Here is a 20,669-nt window from a genome sequence, read left to right as displayed (position 1 = left end):
TAAATTTTTATATCACTAGTATTATTTTCTCTTTCGAAGCTATTGTGAATATTCACTTGTCTGTGGTGAAAATTAAGATTTGTGAACATTAAAATTTGACCCACAAGTTTTTCTCAAGCATCAAATCAGTATGATCAACCGTTATAAATTGTGAAATGATAATATATGATAATTGCAAAGTAAATACTTCCAAACCATAGAAAAAAACCACTGCATTTATAAAGATTTTATTCCTACCCTCCTTTGCATGTTATGATTTTTTCCTAAATTATAAGTATGTGTTGTGATGTATTAAAAATCTGCAGGAAAAAATTGCTTAGAATGTTTTAGGGCAATAAGAATTTTTATTATTTCCTGAAGAATGAGGGGTTTTTTGGTTTTGCTTTGTTTTGTTTTGTTTAGCTCTTGGTTATCTTATTAAAAATAACTTTTTATGGTTCAGTAAAATATTTTAGGACTTCACATTCGTAGCTTTTTATAGGTATCTGGATGCATTCCTTTTGCCACATAGACCATATGGCTAGTTCTCCAATGATTTGTTTGTTTGTCTTTAATAAACCTTGCTGTTCAACAATCAAAGAGTCTTATATTTTAGAGACTTCTTCCAGTTGAGGTAGACAGGACTTAGATAATAGGAAAGGCAGATACAATGTCCTGACATTTTCACAGTGGAGCTTACAAGTGAAGGAAATTATCCAAATAGGTTATCTTCATTGTGTAGCACCAGGACAAATAGTGGTTTCATTAATCATTGAATCAGGTGAAGCAGTTATAAATCATTCCTTACTTTCCTCTAAAATTATTGTCATTTCAGGCCACATTATTATATTCTCTGGGCAGTTTCCATTGTAAGGTTGCATATCCTTTTTCTTTATTCAAATCATCACTAAAGGTTAAACTAATCACATAGGAGTTAAAATAAGTTATTATGTTTGATCTTTTTCCCTGAAAATAATGGTGAACCTATTGTCTATATTATGGATATTAGGCATAAATGCACTTGTTTCAATCATAGCAGAAATTACATTTGGAGAATACAATTACTTGATTTTGTAGTGGTGTGAAATACTTTTTAAAAATTGTGCTCGTCTGTAACTGAAATGTTATAGAATTGTAACACTATAGGAATTATAGAGTTATATTTATTAGCTCTCCTCAAGAGATTGAAGCACAATAATTTTCATGTAACAGTTCTTATCCAAGTGCTGCTAATCTGTGTGCAAATAATGAAGCTATTTGGTTGCCTATCTAGCTATTCACAAATCACTGTAATCCTTGAGACTTTGTCTTGTTGCTCATTTGTACTAAATTTTGGGTATTGTGGGTTAATATTTTAGATCAGAATCTGTCAACTCAGCTCTATGAGACAGCAAACTATTTGGATGCATTAGTTTTATATGTGTTGTCAGTAGAATAAATTTTGAAGGGGCTATTTACTACCAATGACTAAGGGGGAAAAATTACATTGTCAATATCATTTGACTTGAACATTTGTGGTATTGTGAAAGTCTTATTTGTTGTTTTTCTGAATTGCTTAAGCCATACATACTCTTAAGAATGTTTTCCTGTTGTGTTCCTTTTCAGTAGCCTTTTTCTGCTTTGTCTGTTACAGTTAATACTTCATAGACTTTAGAAACTGAGAAGTTATTGAAACATTTTATTTTCTTGATTGCGTCACTTTTGACTCTTGTATGATATGTGATTTGTCATAAAGGATAGCAAGCCTTTCACTAACTACTTCACTAAATGAATTTCAGAGTAAACACTGTGATTCTGCAGAGTGGATTCAGTAGGCCCTTCTTTCCAATGTTTTCTTCTGTTACGGTGCCTACCACCTTAAGGGCACTTAAATGGTAGAGGATGGAAAGTTAAACGTTGTTTTGATGTTTATTGAGTAACAAGATTACAGAAAATTTGATTTTTGTTGTCAGTGTATTGAAAACATTTTTGCATTGATAAATGTTCTCTAGGAATGTGACTACATTCATCAGGTGTGAACTCTTGTAAATGAATTTTGTATCTTGAATCCACGTGTATATTAAGTGTATCAATATAAAAATAAACATTATTTGCTTAAAGTTTTTGGTACTTCTTCAGGATTGTTGACAACATAAGTGCTACTCGGTTAGGGTTTGCTTCTTTCAGGTAATACCTCAGACACTTCAGACTGTCTTGGGGTCGTAGCTTCAATGCTTATTCTTCTAGTTGGTAAGTGTCTTCTGAGCCCTAGTCTTGGTTTTTTCCCTGCCCTGCTCGAAGTGGTCAAAACTGTCACACGCGGAGGGAGGATTGTTTGGCAGGGGGGACGGAAGCTGCTGACCTTCTGGCTGTTTTGGGGTCCTGGGCAAGAGCAAGAATGACTTCAATGTGGAATGTCTGACGTGGTTGGCATTGAGGAGTCCAGAGAGCCGACGTAGGCTAATTTGCAGTGTAACTTTGAACGAGGCAGTTTTACCTCTCGAGTTTGTTCAACTGTCAGAAGTTGGAGGCCCATTAAAAGATAATGAAATTAATGTAGTGGGGGTGCCATCACCTTATTAATGAAATGCAATATTTTGGAGTGCATTACATAAGGGTATGATTCTGGAAACTTTTCTTTCAATGGTACATTATGTGTGTCCTGCGTTGCGATATAAAACGTATAACCTGCAGTAGGTTATAGGCACCAAAGTTAAAAACTAGTCAAAGCACGAAGACCTGGTTCTTGTTTCCGAAGCCGCCGGCTTCTGTGTGAGGAGGGAGGCACGGATTCTCAGTGATCACCTGACTGCACGGCGGCAAGGCAGCTAGCTGTGCAGGGCGCAGTGGGATTGGGAAGCGGAACGGAAACTCCCCTCGTTCCGTGCAGCACACGCTGGCGCCAAGGCACCAAATGGGTGCTTATCCCTTCTGCCACAAGGCTCCTCCCACTTCTCCGCCCCGCCCCCTTAAAAAAAAACAAACAATAAAGGCTTTGGCCACCCAGTCATCATCCACGCGTTGGGCCGCTGGGTGACGTGGCGAGCCGGCCTTAGGGAGTGCCCAGCCTCGCGCCCGCGCCCTCCAGCGGCTCCGACCCAACCGCAGGCCCGAAGACCTCGCCGTCGACCGCGGAGACCGCGCGCGGGCGCATGCGCGTGGCAGGCCCGCCCCGTGCGCAGCCACTTCCGGCGCGCTGGTGGAGGTGCGGTTCCGGGTCGCTGCTCCGCTCGCCGGCCGGCCGTGGGGGCTAGTGACGCGGTTCGGCGTTCACGAGAGGTCCCGGAGGCGGGGCTCTGCCCGCTGCCCAGAGAGCGGCAGGTGCGCGGGCGGGGGCCGGAGATGCCTGGAGGCCCCTCTTTCTGCCGGTGGCCTCGGTCTGCCCCCAGAGCGGCCGGGACGGGGTTGCCCAAGACCCAAGGCGGGGGGCGGTACCGGGGTGCTGAAAGGGCGGGGGTGGGAGCAAAGGGGCTTCCCGGCCGGGAAGTCTGAAGCCTAGGGTTTCAGGATTTTGCCCCCCCGGAGCGACCTTGGACAAGTCATCCCTCCTCTCCGGGTCTCAGTTCCCTTGCTGTCAGATGGGAGAGACGTTGAGTCCCTCCCTTCTTTGACAGTCCAAACGCGGGCGGTTCTAGAAGGAGCCTGAGTGAGTGGGATCCAGACAGTCGCGGCAGGTACCTGCCTATCCCTGGGCGTTAGGCAGTTTTTTTTTTTTTTTTTTAACCCAATTTAGCCATTCTTTTTCTCAGCGACGTTTTTGGTGCGAGTCAAGGCTCTCTGACTAGACAGCCCGGGTCTGGCCAGGTAAACAAACAATGTGTGACTGTCAGAATCAACTGAGAAATAAATACTGGCCCTAGGAAACCATAATCTTGTTCAAGTTGATTTTGCTCAGGGCTCCCAAGGTGAAGTAAATTTAGGCACCAATGAGAGATTCTTTGTGCCTGTTGGTGAAGCTGTTGGGCAGATCACAAATGCAAAGGCGAAGGTAGCCCACTGAGGATTGTAGCAGTGATAGATTCTCCCCTCTGTCTTCTGGTTAATCCTCCCTCTCTCCTCTTCCATTTCCCCCCAATATTTTGGCCTTCCTTGAAAGGAATTATCCAATGCATTTTATCTTGTTTTCATGCAGGACAGAATGCTTTGACTTCCAAGCTGTTTTAAATCTGGTAGATAAGCCAGGTGAGTAGGGGGTTTACAGACATTGAAGAATTGTACAGACTTAAATGGATAATCTGAAGTGGTAAGAAGTCATTTGTAGATCTTAGAGCAGAATTTAGGTGTCTTCCACAGAACATGGAAAGTTAAGGTTGGAACCAGAATATTGATATTTCTTATAACACTGGGAGGAAAAGCCGTTTGAATCCCATGTAGAATATCATGTAAAATATTCCGAAGACGAAACTGAGTTCAGGTCATTTTAATCACCCTTAAAGAGAACCATGCAGTATTTCTAGGAAATGTTTAAGAGTATCTGATGCTTATATAAGATAGTTGCCTGGCTTGCCTGTTTTTTCTAGGTTGTCAGCTTTTTCTAGTCAGCAGCTGATGGCAAACCGTCCTAGAGCATTAGAATGTTATACCTTTATCTCCATATTGAGTACATATCTTTGTCTTCCTCTTAAAAAAAAAAAAAAGTAAACTGTAGTTAATGTTGGGGGAAGGATTCCAAACCATTATGTGATGTTAGTGTGTACCCTGGGAAATTGTACTGTATGTGTTATATGCCATAACCAATGTGGCATAATAAAGAAAAAGGACGTGTGAGTCAGAGTCCTGGGTTCAAATACCAGCCCTGCCACTTTAGCACACACTCTTTGGCAGATTACCTCATCTCCTCGAGACTGGATTTCCTTATCTGTTTATGCATCTGAAGCACCTGAGTGCTTTTTAAATTTTTAGCAATTGTGTTCTATTAAATGTGCATGTAAAATTATGAAACTTAATTTTGAAACCTAAAGCTTAACATAACAACTCAGTGGTGAAATCTCTCGTGTGTTTAACTTAGGTCTTTTTCGTCTGATTTATAGATACTGTTCCGTAAGCCCTTGGCCCACAATTAAGTGGGAATGCAGCCATCTTGGATGTCTGGAACTTTTTAGGCACCAGTCTCTGAAGTCCTGGTTGCTGGCCTAAGGACTAGACTACTGGGGTGGTTCACGGGCTGGCCATCTGTGCAGGATAGCCACACAGCAAAAATGTTTGCAAAACTAAAGAAGAAAATTGCAGAAGAGACTGCTGTGGCCCAGAGGCCAGGAGGTGCTACCAGGATCCCACGGTCGGTGAGCAAGGAATCGGTTGCCTCTATGGGAGCTGACTCAGGAGATGACTTTGTAAGTATCTTCTCTAGTTTTTAATATTTGGCACAGTCTTGATATATTTTTTAAAATAGTATTTCCGAGAGTCTTTTCCATAAATATTTTCTTTTAAAATTGAAAGATTATTTGGGGTTTATATCTGATTCTTCCCTACTCTAAGGCGCTTTTCTTTTTTTTTTTTCCTATTTTTTTCAGAGTTCCTTTTCATATTGTCTACATTGTCCTCTTATACTCCTTTTATCCCTTATGCATCTTCTTTTATATTTCATTTCTCAAAAAGCCTTGGCCTATTATCTCTGCAGACAAATATACTTTAAGTCATTGTTGCCTTACGTGGCCTGTGAGTTATGGTGTGGAGTTAGCCAGAGTGTACTATTTTACTGGGAAAGTTGATGAAAAGATGACACCCCTGACTGCAGTATGTCCCTTATTTGTAAAGGACCTTTGTGTTTGGAAAGATTTCAGGAAAGTGAAGGTGCTGTTGTGTTAGGTAGGTGTCATGCCTTAGGATTAAAAGTGTGTCTTTGGCATATGGCAGGATCCTCTCAGAGTCAGATATCTTTTTAAGAAAATAATTTATAATGCTTGATATATGTAAAAGAATGTATGTAATATAAATGTAGAGTGTAAAGCATAAAAATAAAATGAACGCTTGTTAATGTTTCACCTATTCAAAAAACTGGAACATTGTGGATACTGTTGAAGCCACTTGTGCGCTCCTGCCCACTTCACTTTCTTCCTCCCTGCCTTCCAGATAACCCCGTCTTAAATTTTGTATTTATTCTCTTGATTTTTAAAATATCCTCCCAGATGTGTAATATATCTATAAATAATTTGTTGCTTAATGTTGCTTATTTGTGAACTTTATAAAAATGGTATTTCATAGTTTTCTTGAACTTACTTTTTTTTAATTCGCCATGTTTCCAGATTGCATCTGTGTTCCATAAATCTGTGATTCATTTGTTTTTACTGCTGTGTAAGATTCCAGCTTCTGACAAGGCCACAATTTATCTCTGTCTTTTCCTGATGATAGACATTGAATTGTTTTCCAGGGTCAAATGAGTCTTCTTCCTCCTTTCTTATACTACCTGTCCTGGGTCACATTACATGGCAGAAGCTATTAGGTTATTGGGATGGGACAATAAGATTACCTGATCTAAATCTTTGGCTGCTATATTTAACAGGAAATGTAATGCACATTTGATCCCCAGGCTGAAGGATATATTTTTAATGCTGAGTTCTGTGGCAGCAGTACCTGCTTTGCCTTCATGATGACATTCTAAATGAAGTCTCTCAACTTGAAAGTATTCCAGATATAGATACTGGCCTGAATTCCGGAAGTATTTTCCTTTGAGACTTCTAAAGTAATCTACTTGAACTTACTTTCTATACATTCTGAACTTTACTCCGTATCTCCACACTTGTATATCCCACTGCATAGATTTCTCCAACCAAATGCTTTTCCTCTAGTGTCTCAGATTCTGAAATGAACAAAAGTGAATTCATTAACTCCATTTCCAAATGTGTACCTCCATCCCCTAAGTCACCAGCAAGAAATTTTAGAAGCATTTTAGACTCTTCCCTCCATTTCTTGGTGTCCAGTCAACAAGTATTTTGGTTTTCCATCTTCTAAATGTCTCAAACTTGCTCTCTTTACTCCATGACTAGTAGTGCATTTACTTCCATTCTATTTCAAGCTGTCTTTCTTTTTTGGACGAATGTGGTAGCAGATGTGTTCCTGTCTCTTCAGTGCTTAAAACTCCTCAGTTGTTTTCCCATCACTTTCAAGATGAAGTGCAAACTCATAGTACAGTGGTAAACTGTCATGGTCTTGGCACAACTTACCTGTCCAGTCTCATCTCACTCTCCTTTCCTAGACCCTGTGCTCCATCCACGTTGAACCTATTGCATTTCTGGAATGGGCAACATTCCTTGCCCATGTGGATTTTTGCCCACAGATTTTTGCACTTGCTGTCTCCTCTCTCTGAAATATCTCGTCTCTTCCTTTTGCTCCTGAGTTCCTCTGACAAACTTTGTGCTCCCTTCAACACTTAACATGTTACTTTCAGGAAGCTCTCTTGACCTGACCTGCCCTTGTCACCCCCTCTACTCCTTACCACTCCTGGCTGAGTTTGGCCACTTATCTCCTGCTGACCTCTGTAATAGCACCTATTACATGTAGGTGGTTTGCTTGTTTGTCTCTCACTAAACTGGGAGGCTTATGAAACACAGTAGAGAGTAATAGTTAGGAACTCAGGTCAGGTTAAGGAGTCAGACCTGGATTGGATTCCCAGCTTCATCGTTATTATGTGACTTGGGGCAAGTTCCTTTTCTCTGCCTTAGTTTCCACATCTGTAAAATAGGAACTAAACTTGTTTTTATTAAAGTATTTGTGTCAGGGGTCCCCAAGGTTTACCCTGAGGTTCGATTACTTAAGAGGACTCACAGAACTCAGCATGGTTTTACTCACTGCTGTCATTTATTACAGTGAAAGGATACAAATCATAATCAGCAAAAGGAAAAGGTGCACAAGTCAAAGCCTGGAGGAAACCAGGTGCAAGCTTCTAAAAGTCCTCTCCCCCTGGAGTTATGTAAGCACATACTTAATTCCCCCAGCAATGAGTTGTGACAGCATACGTAAAATGTTGTCTTCCAGGGAAGCTCCTTAGAGATTCAGTGCCCAGGGATTTTATTGGAGGCTCTTCACATAGGCACCCTCTGCCAAGCATTTACCAAAATTCCAGGCTCCTAGAAGGAAAACAGGTGTTCAGCATAAACCATATTTTTGTACACAAACAGATTAGATAGAGCGAACCATTCTTATCAGGAATGGCGGGCACCCTTTCAAAGTCTAAGTTCCCATAGGCCAGCCCAGGGCTGGCCTTACAAGCAGACCTTGCTAAGGATTGTGATCGCAGGCCTGCGATCTTACCTCTTCTGCTTAGTGAATAAAACATTTCATATAGAGCCTGGCTCTTAACATCATGTCATAATAGTAGCTGCTTTTGCTGCTGTTTTAGGTGGGGACTCTTTGTTTCACCACTGTTCCCAATGCTTAGCACAGCTGAGAAGAGGATGTCTCTCACTAACAGTAATAATCATAACTTCTAATAATAGGTAATATGTGTTAAAACTATGTGCCAGTCTCTGTTTTAGGGATTTGACAAGTGTTGATTTATGTAACCCTCCTCACAGCTCTTGTGAGATTGATTGTGTTTGTTGTCATAGTTTACATATGAGGAAATCAGTGCGCAGAGAAGGTGACTAATTGGCCCAAGTTCTTATTTTATAAGTGGTGAGGATGGGACTTTAACCCAGGTCTTCCACCTCCAGAGACTGCCTCTTAACTATAAACTTTACCAAGTCGCAATAAATGTTGGACTGGGCAAGTTTCTAGATGCATAAATAGATATTTAAAGTGAATTTGTCAGCCATCTTTAAAGATATTTTGGGTATAAGATGGGGAAATATGGCTGAAGACTAGATATTAGATAAAATTTTTTTAGGTGTTATAATGGTATTGTGGCTATAAAGGAAAATGACCTTGTATTTTGGAAATGTTTATCAAAGTATTTAAGGCAAAATGTCATGATATCTGCTATTTATAGTACTTCAGTAAAATAATAAATAGGGAAAACGTCAGCATTTATTAAAGTAGATGGAGAAAGTTCATTAAACCATTCTCCTACTCTTCTGTATTTTTAAAAATTTTATAATCCAAAGAAAAAAGATAAAGTAAGTTACTAGCAGTAGTAAGCAGTGCCCAAAGTAGTACTAGTATCCAGACATTTTAAAGTAGATTGTTGGGGGTACACCTGGTTCAGTTGGTTAAGTGTCTGCCTTCAGCTTGGGTCATGATCTCAGGGTCCTGGGATTGAGCCCTGTGATGGGCTCCCTGCTCAGAAGGGAGCCTGCTTCCCCCTCTCCCTCTGCCACTCCACCTGCTCGTGCTCTCTCTCTCTCTCTCTCTCCCTCTCTCTCTCTCTCAAAATCTAAAAAAATTTATTTTTTTAAATTTTTTTTAAAGATTTTATTTATTTATGTGACAGAGAGACAGCCAGCGAGAGAGGGAACACAAGCAGGGGGAGTGGGAGAGGAAGAAGCAGGCTCCCAGCAGAGGAGCCCGATGTGGGACTTGATCCCGGAATGCCGGGATCACGCCCTGAGCTGAAGGCAGACGCTTAACGACTGCGCTACCCAGGCGCCCCTAAAAAAAATTTTTTTTAAATAAAATAGATTGTTGGGGAAAATTGATGTCTCAATATATTGTTTATTAAATCCATATTATCTGCTAAAATCTTTGATGCATATTTGATGAAGATACTGAAACTTTATCAACGTCAGTGATTAGTTCTTTACCAGCCTTTGACCCCTTGTTAATGAACCTGCCCCCCTTTCTCCCAGGACTTTACCTTTGGAAAAATAAAATGATTTCTTTTTTTATCACTGAAAATATATTCTTTGTATTATATACTTGGGGTGATATGATCATAATGGATTTGTTTACCACTATTTATTCTAATACCATGTACACACACACACACCCTGTTTGTCTGTTTAGCATCTCCTACCTTCTCCACATGGTGGAAGGGGGTAGTGTTGCTCCTGCTTTACAGGTAGAGAAGCTAGGACCCAGGTGTATTAAGAAGCTCCTCAGTGATCATAATTAAAGTAGAATGAATCCTGAAACAAGAGTTGTTGCTTTCTGGTTAAGTACTGGGGTCTCACACTGCTGACAATCCATGTATGAATATGACTTCTTCTTGTCTGTATTTCAACAGGCTTCTGATGGAAGCAGCTCCAGAGAAGATCTTTCATCCCAGCTGTTGAGAAGGAATGAACAGATACGGAAATTAGAAGCCAGACTTTCTGGTATGTCCAAGAATTCATAAAAAGCAAGCAAAGAAAACTTGCCTTGGCTGACCCTCTGTCTATATTAAATAGCCATATAGTATAACCTTGTGGTTATATTGACATATATTGACGTATTTCTTAGTGAAAATGGAGCAATTTGTACCCTTTTTGTTCCTTCCTTTTGTTAGTGTACTGAATAGTATAAATTCAAAACTGAGTTTTAAAGTTAAAAAAAAAACACAAACAGCTTAGGTTTTTCTGCTCCTGAGGTTTCTAGCAATGGATATAAAAGGTATTAAAAGTATATGTAGACTAGATTTGACAATCTTTCACCCGTTAGCATAGCTTTCAGGTGGAGAAAGGTAGAGGATAGTATTTGTAGAGAATAGCCAACAGACCAATTCTTCAGCACCAGAGAGGGTTTGGTGCTATGTTGCCACTTGCTGCGCTACATATCACCTGTGTAAGTGTCCTTCTGGGTCTTTAGACCACTTTCCAACGATATTCAACACCTGTATGGAAGCTGTAACTCTCATTATGTCTTTTGTGTGTAGTTTCCAATTTACACAACTTCCATTATATCCTTTGCCTGAGCAGGGCATGTTTGTGATAGAGTTGTGAGTTCTTATTTTGGTTTCTGCCAGTAGATACATTTTGAAAGTTTCATCCTGTGAAGTGGTCAATGGCTTCTGTGTTTTTTTGTCCCTTGGCCTTATGCACATTTTATTGGAGCGAAAGCAGTAGACTACAAATTCACTAAATTGTATGCGAAATATTTGTGTTTGTGAGGTTACCAAAGGTCTGTAGTATAGCCCACAGCTCCCAGTTGGTCCATTATCTCCGTTTGTCCTCACTATAGCCTTACTAGGCTTAGCGAGGTTAAGGTCACACAAGTAGTAGGTGGTGGAGCTGGGATCCAAACCCAGATTTGCTTGCTAGGGTCCATACTCTTAACTACAGTCTTCTTTAAATTCAGCTGTTACAATCCTATTTTAGCTACTTGTAAATAATAATCAGGAACAGAGGTGAAATAACTTTACATTTGTTTAATGTTGGGGAGAAAGCTGTGAAATACTATGTGCCCTCCCTGATACAGATGAAAGAATCGTTTGGGCTTGACTGAAATTAGAGAAGGGACAGGTCGGAGAACAGACACAAAGCCCAGTTATGTCCTGGGTATCTTCCTCCAGGTTCCGTATGAGCAGCAGCAGCAGCAGCTCTCTCCTACCAAACCTCTTACTGAAGTGTGTCAGGTGCTTCTGGCATAGAAAACACCTAGTTTGTTATCTAATTAGGACCCATAAAACACCTGGTTTACTAAGTAATTCAGGCAGTTACAATTAATACCATCATTTGATAAGTAAAGAAACTAATACTTAGGATCAATAATTTGCTTACGGGGGCGCCTGGGTGGCTCAGTCGTTAAGCGGCTGCCTTTGGCTCAGGGCGTAATCCCAGAGTTCTGGGATCGAGCCCCACATCAGGCTCCTTCGCTGGGAGCCTGCTTCTTCCTCTCCCACTCCCCCTGCTTGTGTTCCCTCTCTCTCTCTCTCTCTCTCTCTCTGGCAAATAAATAAATAAATAAAATCTTTTTAAAAATTTTTAAAAATTAAAAAAATAATAATTTGCTTATGGTCTCTCAGCTACAGACTGACAGAGCTGGGATTGGCCCAAGCCTACCTACTTTTCCACTATACCATACTATCTTCTTTGGCCACCTATGTAATTAATTCTCACTTTCACCTTTAATATGGCATAGGAAGCTTAGTTCCCATGTAGAAAAGCTGACTTTTCTAGAGAATTAAGTACTTTCACGGTAAAGACCACCCTGTGGTCAGGTGTTTGCCATTGCCCCAACCACTGTTAACTCAGTTGTATGGACTGTGAGCTGTTCAGTGAGTTCCCTTTGCCCTATCCTATTGCTAATACTTTAAGGGGAAGTAAAAACTGAGGTTTGAAATTAACAAGCAGGGCATTTCTGATGACCAGACCAAGCCCAATTCTTGCTGTCTATCCAGGCTAAACAAATCTGCCTGTTTGTATTCACCATTTACACCGTGGATGGTTTGTACTATACCTGTTTGCCTGTGTTGTTCATTGTTACTGGGAGGCTGTCTGCCTAGCTTTCCTTAACAGCAGTGGTTTTCGGGTTGAGAAAATCATCATCATTTTCACTCATTTTTTTGTTTAATTAACTTCCTTTCCTGATGTTTGTCCATTCCTGGTATGTGCGTCACCCTCCTCACCCAAGACTATGCTGAACAGGTCCGAAACTTGCAGAAGATAAAAGAGAAGCTTGAAATTGCGTTAGAAAAACACCAGGATTGTACGTATTTTTTTCCTGCTTTTTTTCAATCTTTTCAGGGTTTAGTTTTTTTTTAATGAAACAAAAGTGTATGGTTAAGTTTGTCCTTCATCATAGCTCAAATCTTTGTAAGTGTACTTCTTAATCAGGGTGATAAAACATTTGTCTGAAATTTATAACCATACAATTCCTATTTATGTTGTGTTACGGGCATGCTTCTTAGGAGAAGGCCATTATGTGTATCAGCTTGTCTTCATCCAGTTGACCAGTTTATTGGCTGCCCTTAGAGTTCAGTAAAATCGTGTGCCTGGCCCTTAGACCTAGATTAGGAGCCTGGTTCTAGCCGTAGCTTCATGCTGCTGCATTCAGAATGGGGGGAAGTCTTTAGCTTTCATCACTCCTCCAGCAATAGAGCATACATTTTGTTTAGTCTGTCGTAACTCATATGTTCTCCTTTGGATTCAATCCAAGAAAGATGCTAAAGAAGTAGAAAGTTACTTCTGTTGATACAATATATACTAAGAAAATTTTAAAGGAAAACAAAGTGAAAGAAAGGTTTTTTGTTTCGCCTAGTTTTGATTTTTATTTTTAATTCTGATAAATTGGTAGTAACCATCACTTAGCAACAGCAGTAGCATCTTCTAGCAACCTACCTAACTCATGTTCTGTCATTGTACCATTGAAAAAGTTACCTTTTGGCATCTTCCTAAATGTATATACTTGCTTATTACCAAAACAGAACAAGAGAAAGCAAAAAAACAACTGTGGTCTATTACTAAGCCCAAAAGATTCTGGGAAAATTGAAACGGATCAGTTTTTTCCCAGTCTCATTATCCACTTATGTGACCTTGATCTTTTTTGTTAGGTGACAATTGTAAAGTAATCACATGGGCTATTTGTCATGCCGTTTCTGAAATATTTCCATATCTCAAATAGAGCCTCTTTGTTAACAGCTTCCATGCGGAAATTTCAAGAGCAGAATGAGACATTCCAAGCCAACAGAGCCAAAATGGCAGAAGGACTGGCTTTGGCATTAGCCAGAAAGGACCAGGTATTTTATATGTGACGCCCAAGACTGGTGGAAAGATTTCACTTAGTGACGTGATTTCAAAAATCATGACATAAACCTGGTAGAAAATATTTACAGCCTAGGAGAAAAGGAATGCTATAATTTACAGTTGTAATCATGAAATGCATCCAGAATATGAGAATATCATTCTGTCATTCTGTGTAGCTTTGTAACAGGGAGAAGGGAAATCATGTGTCCTAATCTGGTGGCGTATCCCAAGAGAAGGACAACGGTGTCTGTCCTCTAAAAACCTGTCTCAAGGCCTAGACCCCAAATATTTGCCTCTTAGAGTGGAGAATGCTATCACGCTGGCCAGTTTCTGTGATGTACGTAGTTCTTAAAATCTCTGTGCCCCAGTGTCTTCAACCCCAGTGAGTTAGACAGAAAGGAACTCCTGTCATCTCACTAAAACCATCCATTGACAGATCTTGAATGAATAACAGTAAGAAAGGAAAATAGTACTATTACTAGCTCTTACAATAATTATGAAGTATATTTCGTTCGATGGCATTTTAAATTTAAGAAAAACATCAAGATATTATAATGATAATCTTGATTTATTAAGACAGGGTCAATTTATTATGTTTCACTTAAGAAAATATATAATTCATCTACTGTAGGTGGGTGGGTGGGTGGTTGGTTTTAAAGTGAGTATTTTAAAGTGAGTATTAGGACATTTGCTAGCCAGAAAAAAACATTATTCACCAATACTTAATGGATAACTATGGTATAAATGTATATAAATGAAGATATCATCTAAAATTGGTGGATTCTGATTGTAGGCACTTGGAATGTAGCTTTTTGTACCGATGGTTATTTTTCCTCCTGTTCTGTGATTTGTGAATAAGGGGCATAATCCTTTTTCCTTTAAGTTACACCAGACGGCGTAAACCATGTTGGTAAAATAAGATAAGAAGGAAAATAATTATCAGGGGCTGGTGAAGACCGTCCCTCTCACCTTCATTAAATTAATTTCTAAATATCAATGACAGAGTTAACAACTCAGCAATTACCAGTTACTCACTCCCAAGAAATAATGATAGTATTCATGGAAAAACACTCAGGAATAAAGTGAAAAGCTGCATCAGAACACCACATTCAGCTCTGTTGGGTGCTCTACTTAGTAAAAATCTGCAGGTTTATATTTGTGTTCTAGAATTTTTTATAAAATTCGGTTTCTTCTCCTTTTAGGACTCTTGGTTCTCTTAATACTGAGCCAACTTTATGGGGTTTTTTATTTGCCCTTTTGGTTGGTTGCTTGCTTGCTTTGCAGGGGAAGTTAGGTTGTTTTGTTTTCTGAAAATCTTGTGTTACTGATACTCTTTCCTGGAAACTGTACTTTTTTGTTGTTTTGTTTTAGGAATGGTCAGAAAAAATGGATCAACTTGAAAAGGTTAGTTCATCTTTTATTTTTATCTCGGTCTGAACGTCAGTGTCTCCTCAGGGCTTGGAAAATGGCCTCCGCGGTACCCAGCGTGCTGAGCGCTCTACTGCCGCTTAGACTTAGGCTGCTGGTTGATTCGACACCAGCTTGAAAGGCTCATGTGGTCCCCTTTCTGGAGGGGCGTGCTGGATATCTTTTGTTTGCTCCTCCCAATATCCTCTGCACCCCTCTCTCACCTTTCTCTGTGTCCCTGGAGGCTGATGGAAACCGCATCAGCCTGGCTCCATTGCCCTCTGTTTTCCAGCTGGGTTCTGCCAGCAGGGAGCTCTAGAGGATCTGGGGGTGAAAGAAGCATGTGGTTGGGATTTATTCCTCCAGCCTTCTCCAGGTGGGATCCCTTCAGGTTAGTTGTATCCCATGGCCAAAGGTCACAGCTTCGGTTGGATATTCCTGGGTTTCTCGTAACCTCTACATCCCTTTGCCCCTTCATACCCAACTGTTACGAGCACATTAGCCTTGTGCTTTCTTACCCACCCACAGCTTTGAAAAGTCCCTTTATTAAATTCTTCTCAAAATACCCAATTCGAGACTGCCATCTGTTTCCTGCAGGGGCCCTAATTGGCACTGTGGTAATGTTAGGAATACTTTTTGAGGAGGTAGTGGGGAAGGAGGGCATTTTTCAAGGCTCAGCTTTGAGCAGATAAGAGCACTTCTTGGCTAAACACAGACGAGGAAAATTGATTACTCTAGCACCATAGCTTGTGTAACGCTGTGTAGGTGCTTAATGTAATGTATTCCTGGCTCCCAGACATGAACAGGAAGACGAAATTTCAGGCCTATAGTTAGAAAAACGTTTTAATTTAAAAGTCAGCTCCCTCAGCCCAAATTATATGCTGCTACCTAATTCATTTTTTCTTTTCATCAAATACTCCTAAATTACTCTTCATGGTAGAAAAATTATTTCTTAGATTGATATATTCAGTCGCAAAATCTATTTACTGTTCGGGCACCTGGGTGGCTCAGTCAATTAAGTGTCTGCCTTCGGCTCAGGTCGAGATCCCAGGATCCTAGGATCGAGTCCTGCATCGCGCTCCCTGCTCCACGGGGAGCCTACTTCTCCTTCTGCCTCTCTTTGTCTCTCTCTTAGGAATAAATAAAGTCTTTTTAAAAAATGAAATAAAATAACTCATTTTATATATATATATATAGTGTTCATTTTATTAAGCAAATGAGTTTTATTGTTGCTGCATTTTTGGGATAAAACTCCAAGTTAAGGGGCGCCTGGGTGGCACAGCGGTTAAGCGTCTGCCTTCAGCTCAGGGCGTGATCCCGGCGTTGTGGGATCGAGCCACGTCAGGCTCCTCTGCTATGAGCCTGCTTCTTCCTCTCCCTCTCCCCCTGCTTGTGTTCCCTCTCTCGCTGGCTGTCTCTATCTNCCTGTCGAATAAACAAAAAAAATCTTAAAAAAAAAAAAAAAAACAAAAAAAACTCCAAGTTAAACCAGAACTCTGTGTGTGCTCTGTAGAAATCTGATTATCAATTTATCAGTTAAAGAATGCTTGAACATACTCATGTAAGGAAAGAATTACAGAAGAGTCAAGCTATCTCCCAAAGAAACTTGTGCTTAAAAAATCTGAACATGGTGTTAATGATGGTCGTCTTAAATGTGGAGGTATGGGTTAGGTTAAAGTTTTCTTTTCTTAAAAGAAACTCTTAGGTTGTAGTAGTTGAAATTCTCATTGAATTCTTTTTTATATATCTTTTAAAATTATGGTAAAGGATGCATACAGGACTGAACTAAATAAAACCTACTTCAGTGCACTAAGGCGATCCCTACCCCCACTCCCCTGCCCAAAGAGGGACTGGGAAATATTTTAGACCCAGAAGAGCAATGAGACATCTATGTAGGTCTTTGAAGCCACTGTAATTTTTGGAAATGTTATTTTTAGACTGTTTTGATTTCTTTTCAATCAGGAATTGGAAACTGCAGCAGCAGGGTTTGTCCTGAAGAGAATCTATCTTGGGAAGCTGTCATTTAGTAAATTGTAACCTGCTGACACCAGTCATGTCTAATTTTTGTTGACTTCGTAACTGAAATTGCTAACTGACATCAGTTCTACTTAAATGCATCAAATTTTCTTAGGGTACTCTGTCTTACCCTAGTTATTCATGTTGTTCAGCCAGTTCAGTATGTCACTGAGAACAGACATGTAAAATGAATGGCTGCAATTTCTAATCAAACTTCGGAACTTTAAAGTGTCAAGTAATTGTAGCCCTTATTCGCTTTATTCATAGCTATATCATTTAAAACATGTTTATTTTGAACTTAAAGAGAGTTAGATAATGCTGTATCGGTCATACCACCGTAAAGCTTCCTGTTACATATTATTGTCTGCTGACAAGAGAGTTTTTTAAAAATTGTCCTTTATTAAGAAATCTGCTGGGGGGTGGTGCCTGGGTGGCATAGCGGTTGGGCGTCTGCCTTTGGCTCAGGGCGTGATCCCGGCGTTGTGGAATCGAGCCCCACATCAGGCTCCTCCACTATGAGCCTGCTTCTTCCTCTCCCACTCCCCCTGCTTGTGTTTCCCTCTCTCGCTGGCTGTCTCTATCTCTGTCAAATAAATAAATAAAAATCTTAAAAAAAAAAAAAAATCTGCTGGGGCACCGGACTGGCTCAGTCGGTGGAACGAGCAGCCCTTGATCTCATGGTTGTGAGTTCAAGCCCCACGTTGCGGGGAGAGATTACTTAAAAATAAAATTTAAAAAAGTTTTAAGAAGAATTCTGAATAAAAATTAAAACTTTCTGTAGATTTTTTTTTTAAAAGAGCATTCTGCTTACATAATATGGATTTGTGGTGTCTTCGTTGCCTGAGATGATGTCTTCTTCCTCCAAATAGGAGAAAAGGTTTCTGGCAGCTCAGTTGCAGGAAATGAAGAACCAGAGTTTGAATCTTTTCCAAAGGAGGGATGAAATGGATGAACTAGAGGGCTTCCAGCAACAGGAACTAAGTAAAGTAAAGCACATGGTGCGCAATTTTGTTTTCTTAGCTACGTGTTGTATAGATGATTCATTACTTGGATTTTACTAGTCATCACTGTCTGATTGCTGATGAACATACCCTAGTAGTCTTTGATATTAATCATACGTGTATGTTTTTCAATTTATCAAAGTGGGAAAGTTCTGTTTGGAATGTGCTTCCTTTACCTTTTCTTTCTGATTTACTGCCAGGCCCCTTATAAACTCACAAAATTGTTATGAAAGTTTGGCTTGTTGGTCCATATTTTTAAAAATGGGTCTCAGTAGTATTTCTTAGTAGTGGCCCAGTGAAACTTTGTCTTTGTATCAGCTTTTAAAAAAAGAAGAAAGTCTGGGGAAAATGGAGCAAGAGTTGGAGGCACGAACCAGAGAACTTAATCACACCCAAGAGGAGTTGATGACCTCCAGTCAGATATCATCAGACTTGAGCCAGAAGCTAGAAGAATTGCAGAGACACTGCTCAGCGCTGGAAGAACAGAGGTTCTTGCTTGGTCTGTGGGGCCCATGGGAAGCGGTGTTAGTGTAGCTCTGGCTGTATAGCTCGCCTGCCTTTCCCCACTGCTCTTTGCAACACTTGCTGATCTCAGTTCTGGCAAAGGCTTCTAGACTGTCCTTACCTGTCCAGGGCTCGAGACCCTCTACCCCTAACACCCAACACCCTCCCTCCCCTTCACCTGCCGAAGCTCAGCTTCCAAGCCTGCCAGGTGATTCAGATATGTTTTTATTTCTGAGCTATTGGGTAACCAAAGGCAGATCGCGATTTTTTGCTTAAACCTGGGTGGAATTTTTCTCTTTGGGCTTCTACTTCAGAAAGAGCTAAGGAGTCTTCTCCATTGATAATCTTCACATGGCTAATATTTGCAACCTTGACATATAAAGAACCATCTGTATTTTTCCTGTGGAAGAGTGTCTCTTAGATGAGATTTCCAAATGTGTTTCTTGTCTGCTTTCTTTCAATGAAGAGATCATGTGACAGCTTCAAAAACAGGAGCAGAAAATAAGATCTCAGCCCTGGAGCAAAAGGAACAAGAGCTCCAAGCGTTCATTCAGCAGCTTTCCATGGATTTGCAGAAGGTGAGTAGAGTACTAGGAGTAGATCCAGGATTCATGAATGGGGTAGAAACTAAGTCCTTCAGTAATTTCTGTCGCAGGATGGCTGCTGAAACTTCTGTTTCTCATGCAGCGCTTGTGGCCCTAGTTCCTGGTCTAGCCAGGCTGTATTCTCATGGGAATGGCCACACAGCTGAACAGAAGAGGTGAGGATTGTCCTGGCACGAAGTTTCAAAGCACACCATTTGGTCTGCTCAAATTTGCCTTTAAGTACTACATGGCGGATCTTGAGCATAAGAAAATGTAGCAGTCATGGTTAATGTGGCCTAATCCGGTCTGTTCCAAATAATAATCCTTATAATTCATTTGTTCATTTGGCCAACATGCATTTTTTGCCCTCCTGTTATAGGTCTGTGCTAAGTTTTGAAACTATAAAGAAGAAGAATAAAAAATAGTATTATTGACTATAGACTAGTGTTTCTCTGTGGTAGTTTCTTCTCACCATTTTGAATAGAACAGTTGTATTGTATGATTGTCCCTCGCACTGCAGGACACTCAGCTTTCCTGGCTCCTGGGTTCTTAGTGCCAGAAACATCCTTCAGGCATGGACAATCCCACTTTTCCCATCATATGAAAAAACACCCCTGGCGGGTGGTATGACCAACTTTATCCTCATCCCTGGAGAACTGCTAATCTCAAGTGCAGCAGAGACTTACAGCATCATTACAGTAGAGTAAGATTTGTGTGAATAGAAGTGTGTATACCCCTTCCTTCTAGGTAATAGCATACCTACAGATGCCCAGATGGAAACTAAGAGAAGTTATATACCTCATTCAGAGTTCAGCAGTGAGTGACAAAGCTGGATTCTAACCCAAGTCTTACTCCAAAACTCATGCTTGTCCTACTGGACTGTGTTGCCTCCCAACAAGGGTCACCCAGTAAATAGATCTCACATATATGAATGACTGTGATACAAGGTCTCTCTCCTCAGTGAACTGAAGATCTAGACATAGTGTTTTCTCAGAGGCTTACAGTTTCATTATAGAACTCAAACCTCCTGTGACCATAAGAAAACAAATTCTCAACCCAACAAGACCCAAACAAGTGAAATAGATTTTGTAATGGAAAAGATATGCCCTCAGGAGAGTGTGCTTTTCCAGCACAGGAGTGAAGGAACTCTTCCTGGAGGAACTGGAATTTCAGAGATGGGTAGGACAGCAGGAGGCAGAGAAAGCAGAAGGGCACAGAATACATAGGGGTGGGGGAGATAACCTACATAAAATTTTGGGATTCAAGGAACCCTTTGATATCAATTAGAACCATCTAACTATTTCATAATTGGAAAAAGTAGTTTTCTAAACTGGTTATACTAAAAAGTTCCCTCATTATTCTAAAAATATGATCGGAGCCTTCCTGTGTGCCAGGCTCATTCCTCTGTGCCAGGTGTTAGAAATACTGTGGTGAGCAAAAACAGATACCGCCCTTGCCTTTGTGGAACTTCTAGTCTAGAGGGGAGGTCATATCAATCAGTAATCACATAAATATATAATTGCAAACTGTGGTACGTGCTGTGAAGGGAAACTACAGGGTGTTGTGGGATCCTTTAATGGCATCAGATCAGATCTAGCCTTGGAGTCAGAGAACACTCCCCTTGAGGAAGTAACATTTGAGCTGTGGAGGGGGAGGGGCAGTGG

At 40.5% G+C, this 20,669-nt stretch overlaps 1 protein-coding gene across 3 annotated transcripts in view; it reads left to right on the top strand.

Moving 5' to 3' along the window:
* The first annotated feature begins 3,122 nt into the window (after positions 1-3,122).
* GOLGA1 (golgin A1) overlaps positions 3,123-20,669 on the top strand; it is a 47,297-nt gene continuing 29,750 nt past the window's right edge. For 2 of the 3 annotated variants that reach the window (XR_004626582.1, XM_034664508.1), the window contains exons 1-10: positions 3,123-3,279; positions 4,091-4,140; positions 4,989-5,291; positions 10,058-10,148; positions 12,382-12,456; positions 13,389-13,486; positions 14,865-14,897; positions 17,786-17,914; positions 18,236-18,405; positions 18,888-18,999. Coding sequence is in view for 2 of the 3 variants with exons in the window: in XM_034664508.1 (XP_034520399.1) it covers positions 5,157-5,291; positions 10,058-10,148; positions 12,382-12,456; positions 13,389-13,486; positions 14,865-14,897; positions 17,786-17,914; positions 18,236-18,405; positions 18,888-18,999 (843 nt within the window). In the remaining variant the exon portion in view is untranslated. Of the gene's footprint in view, positions 3,280-3,402; positions 3,763-4,090; positions 4,141-4,988; positions 5,292-10,057; positions 10,149-12,381; positions 12,457-13,388; positions 13,487-14,864; positions 14,898-17,785; positions 17,915-18,235; positions 18,406-18,887; positions 19,000-20,669 lie in introns of those variants that run through there. The other variant, XM_011221115.3, reaches the window with a different exon arrangement.

The sequence above is a fragment of the Ailuropoda melanoleuca genome, chromosome 7, assembly GCF_002007445.2.
Source record: "Ailuropoda melanoleuca isolate Jingjing chromosome 7, ASM200744v2, whole genome shotgun sequence".
Taxonomy (NCBI): domain Eukaryota; kingdom Metazoa; phylum Chordata; class Mammalia; order Carnivora; family Ursidae; genus Ailuropoda; species Ailuropoda melanoleuca.
Note: the sequence above shows the minus strand (reverse complement) of the source record. Positions and strands in the feature narration are given on the sequence as shown.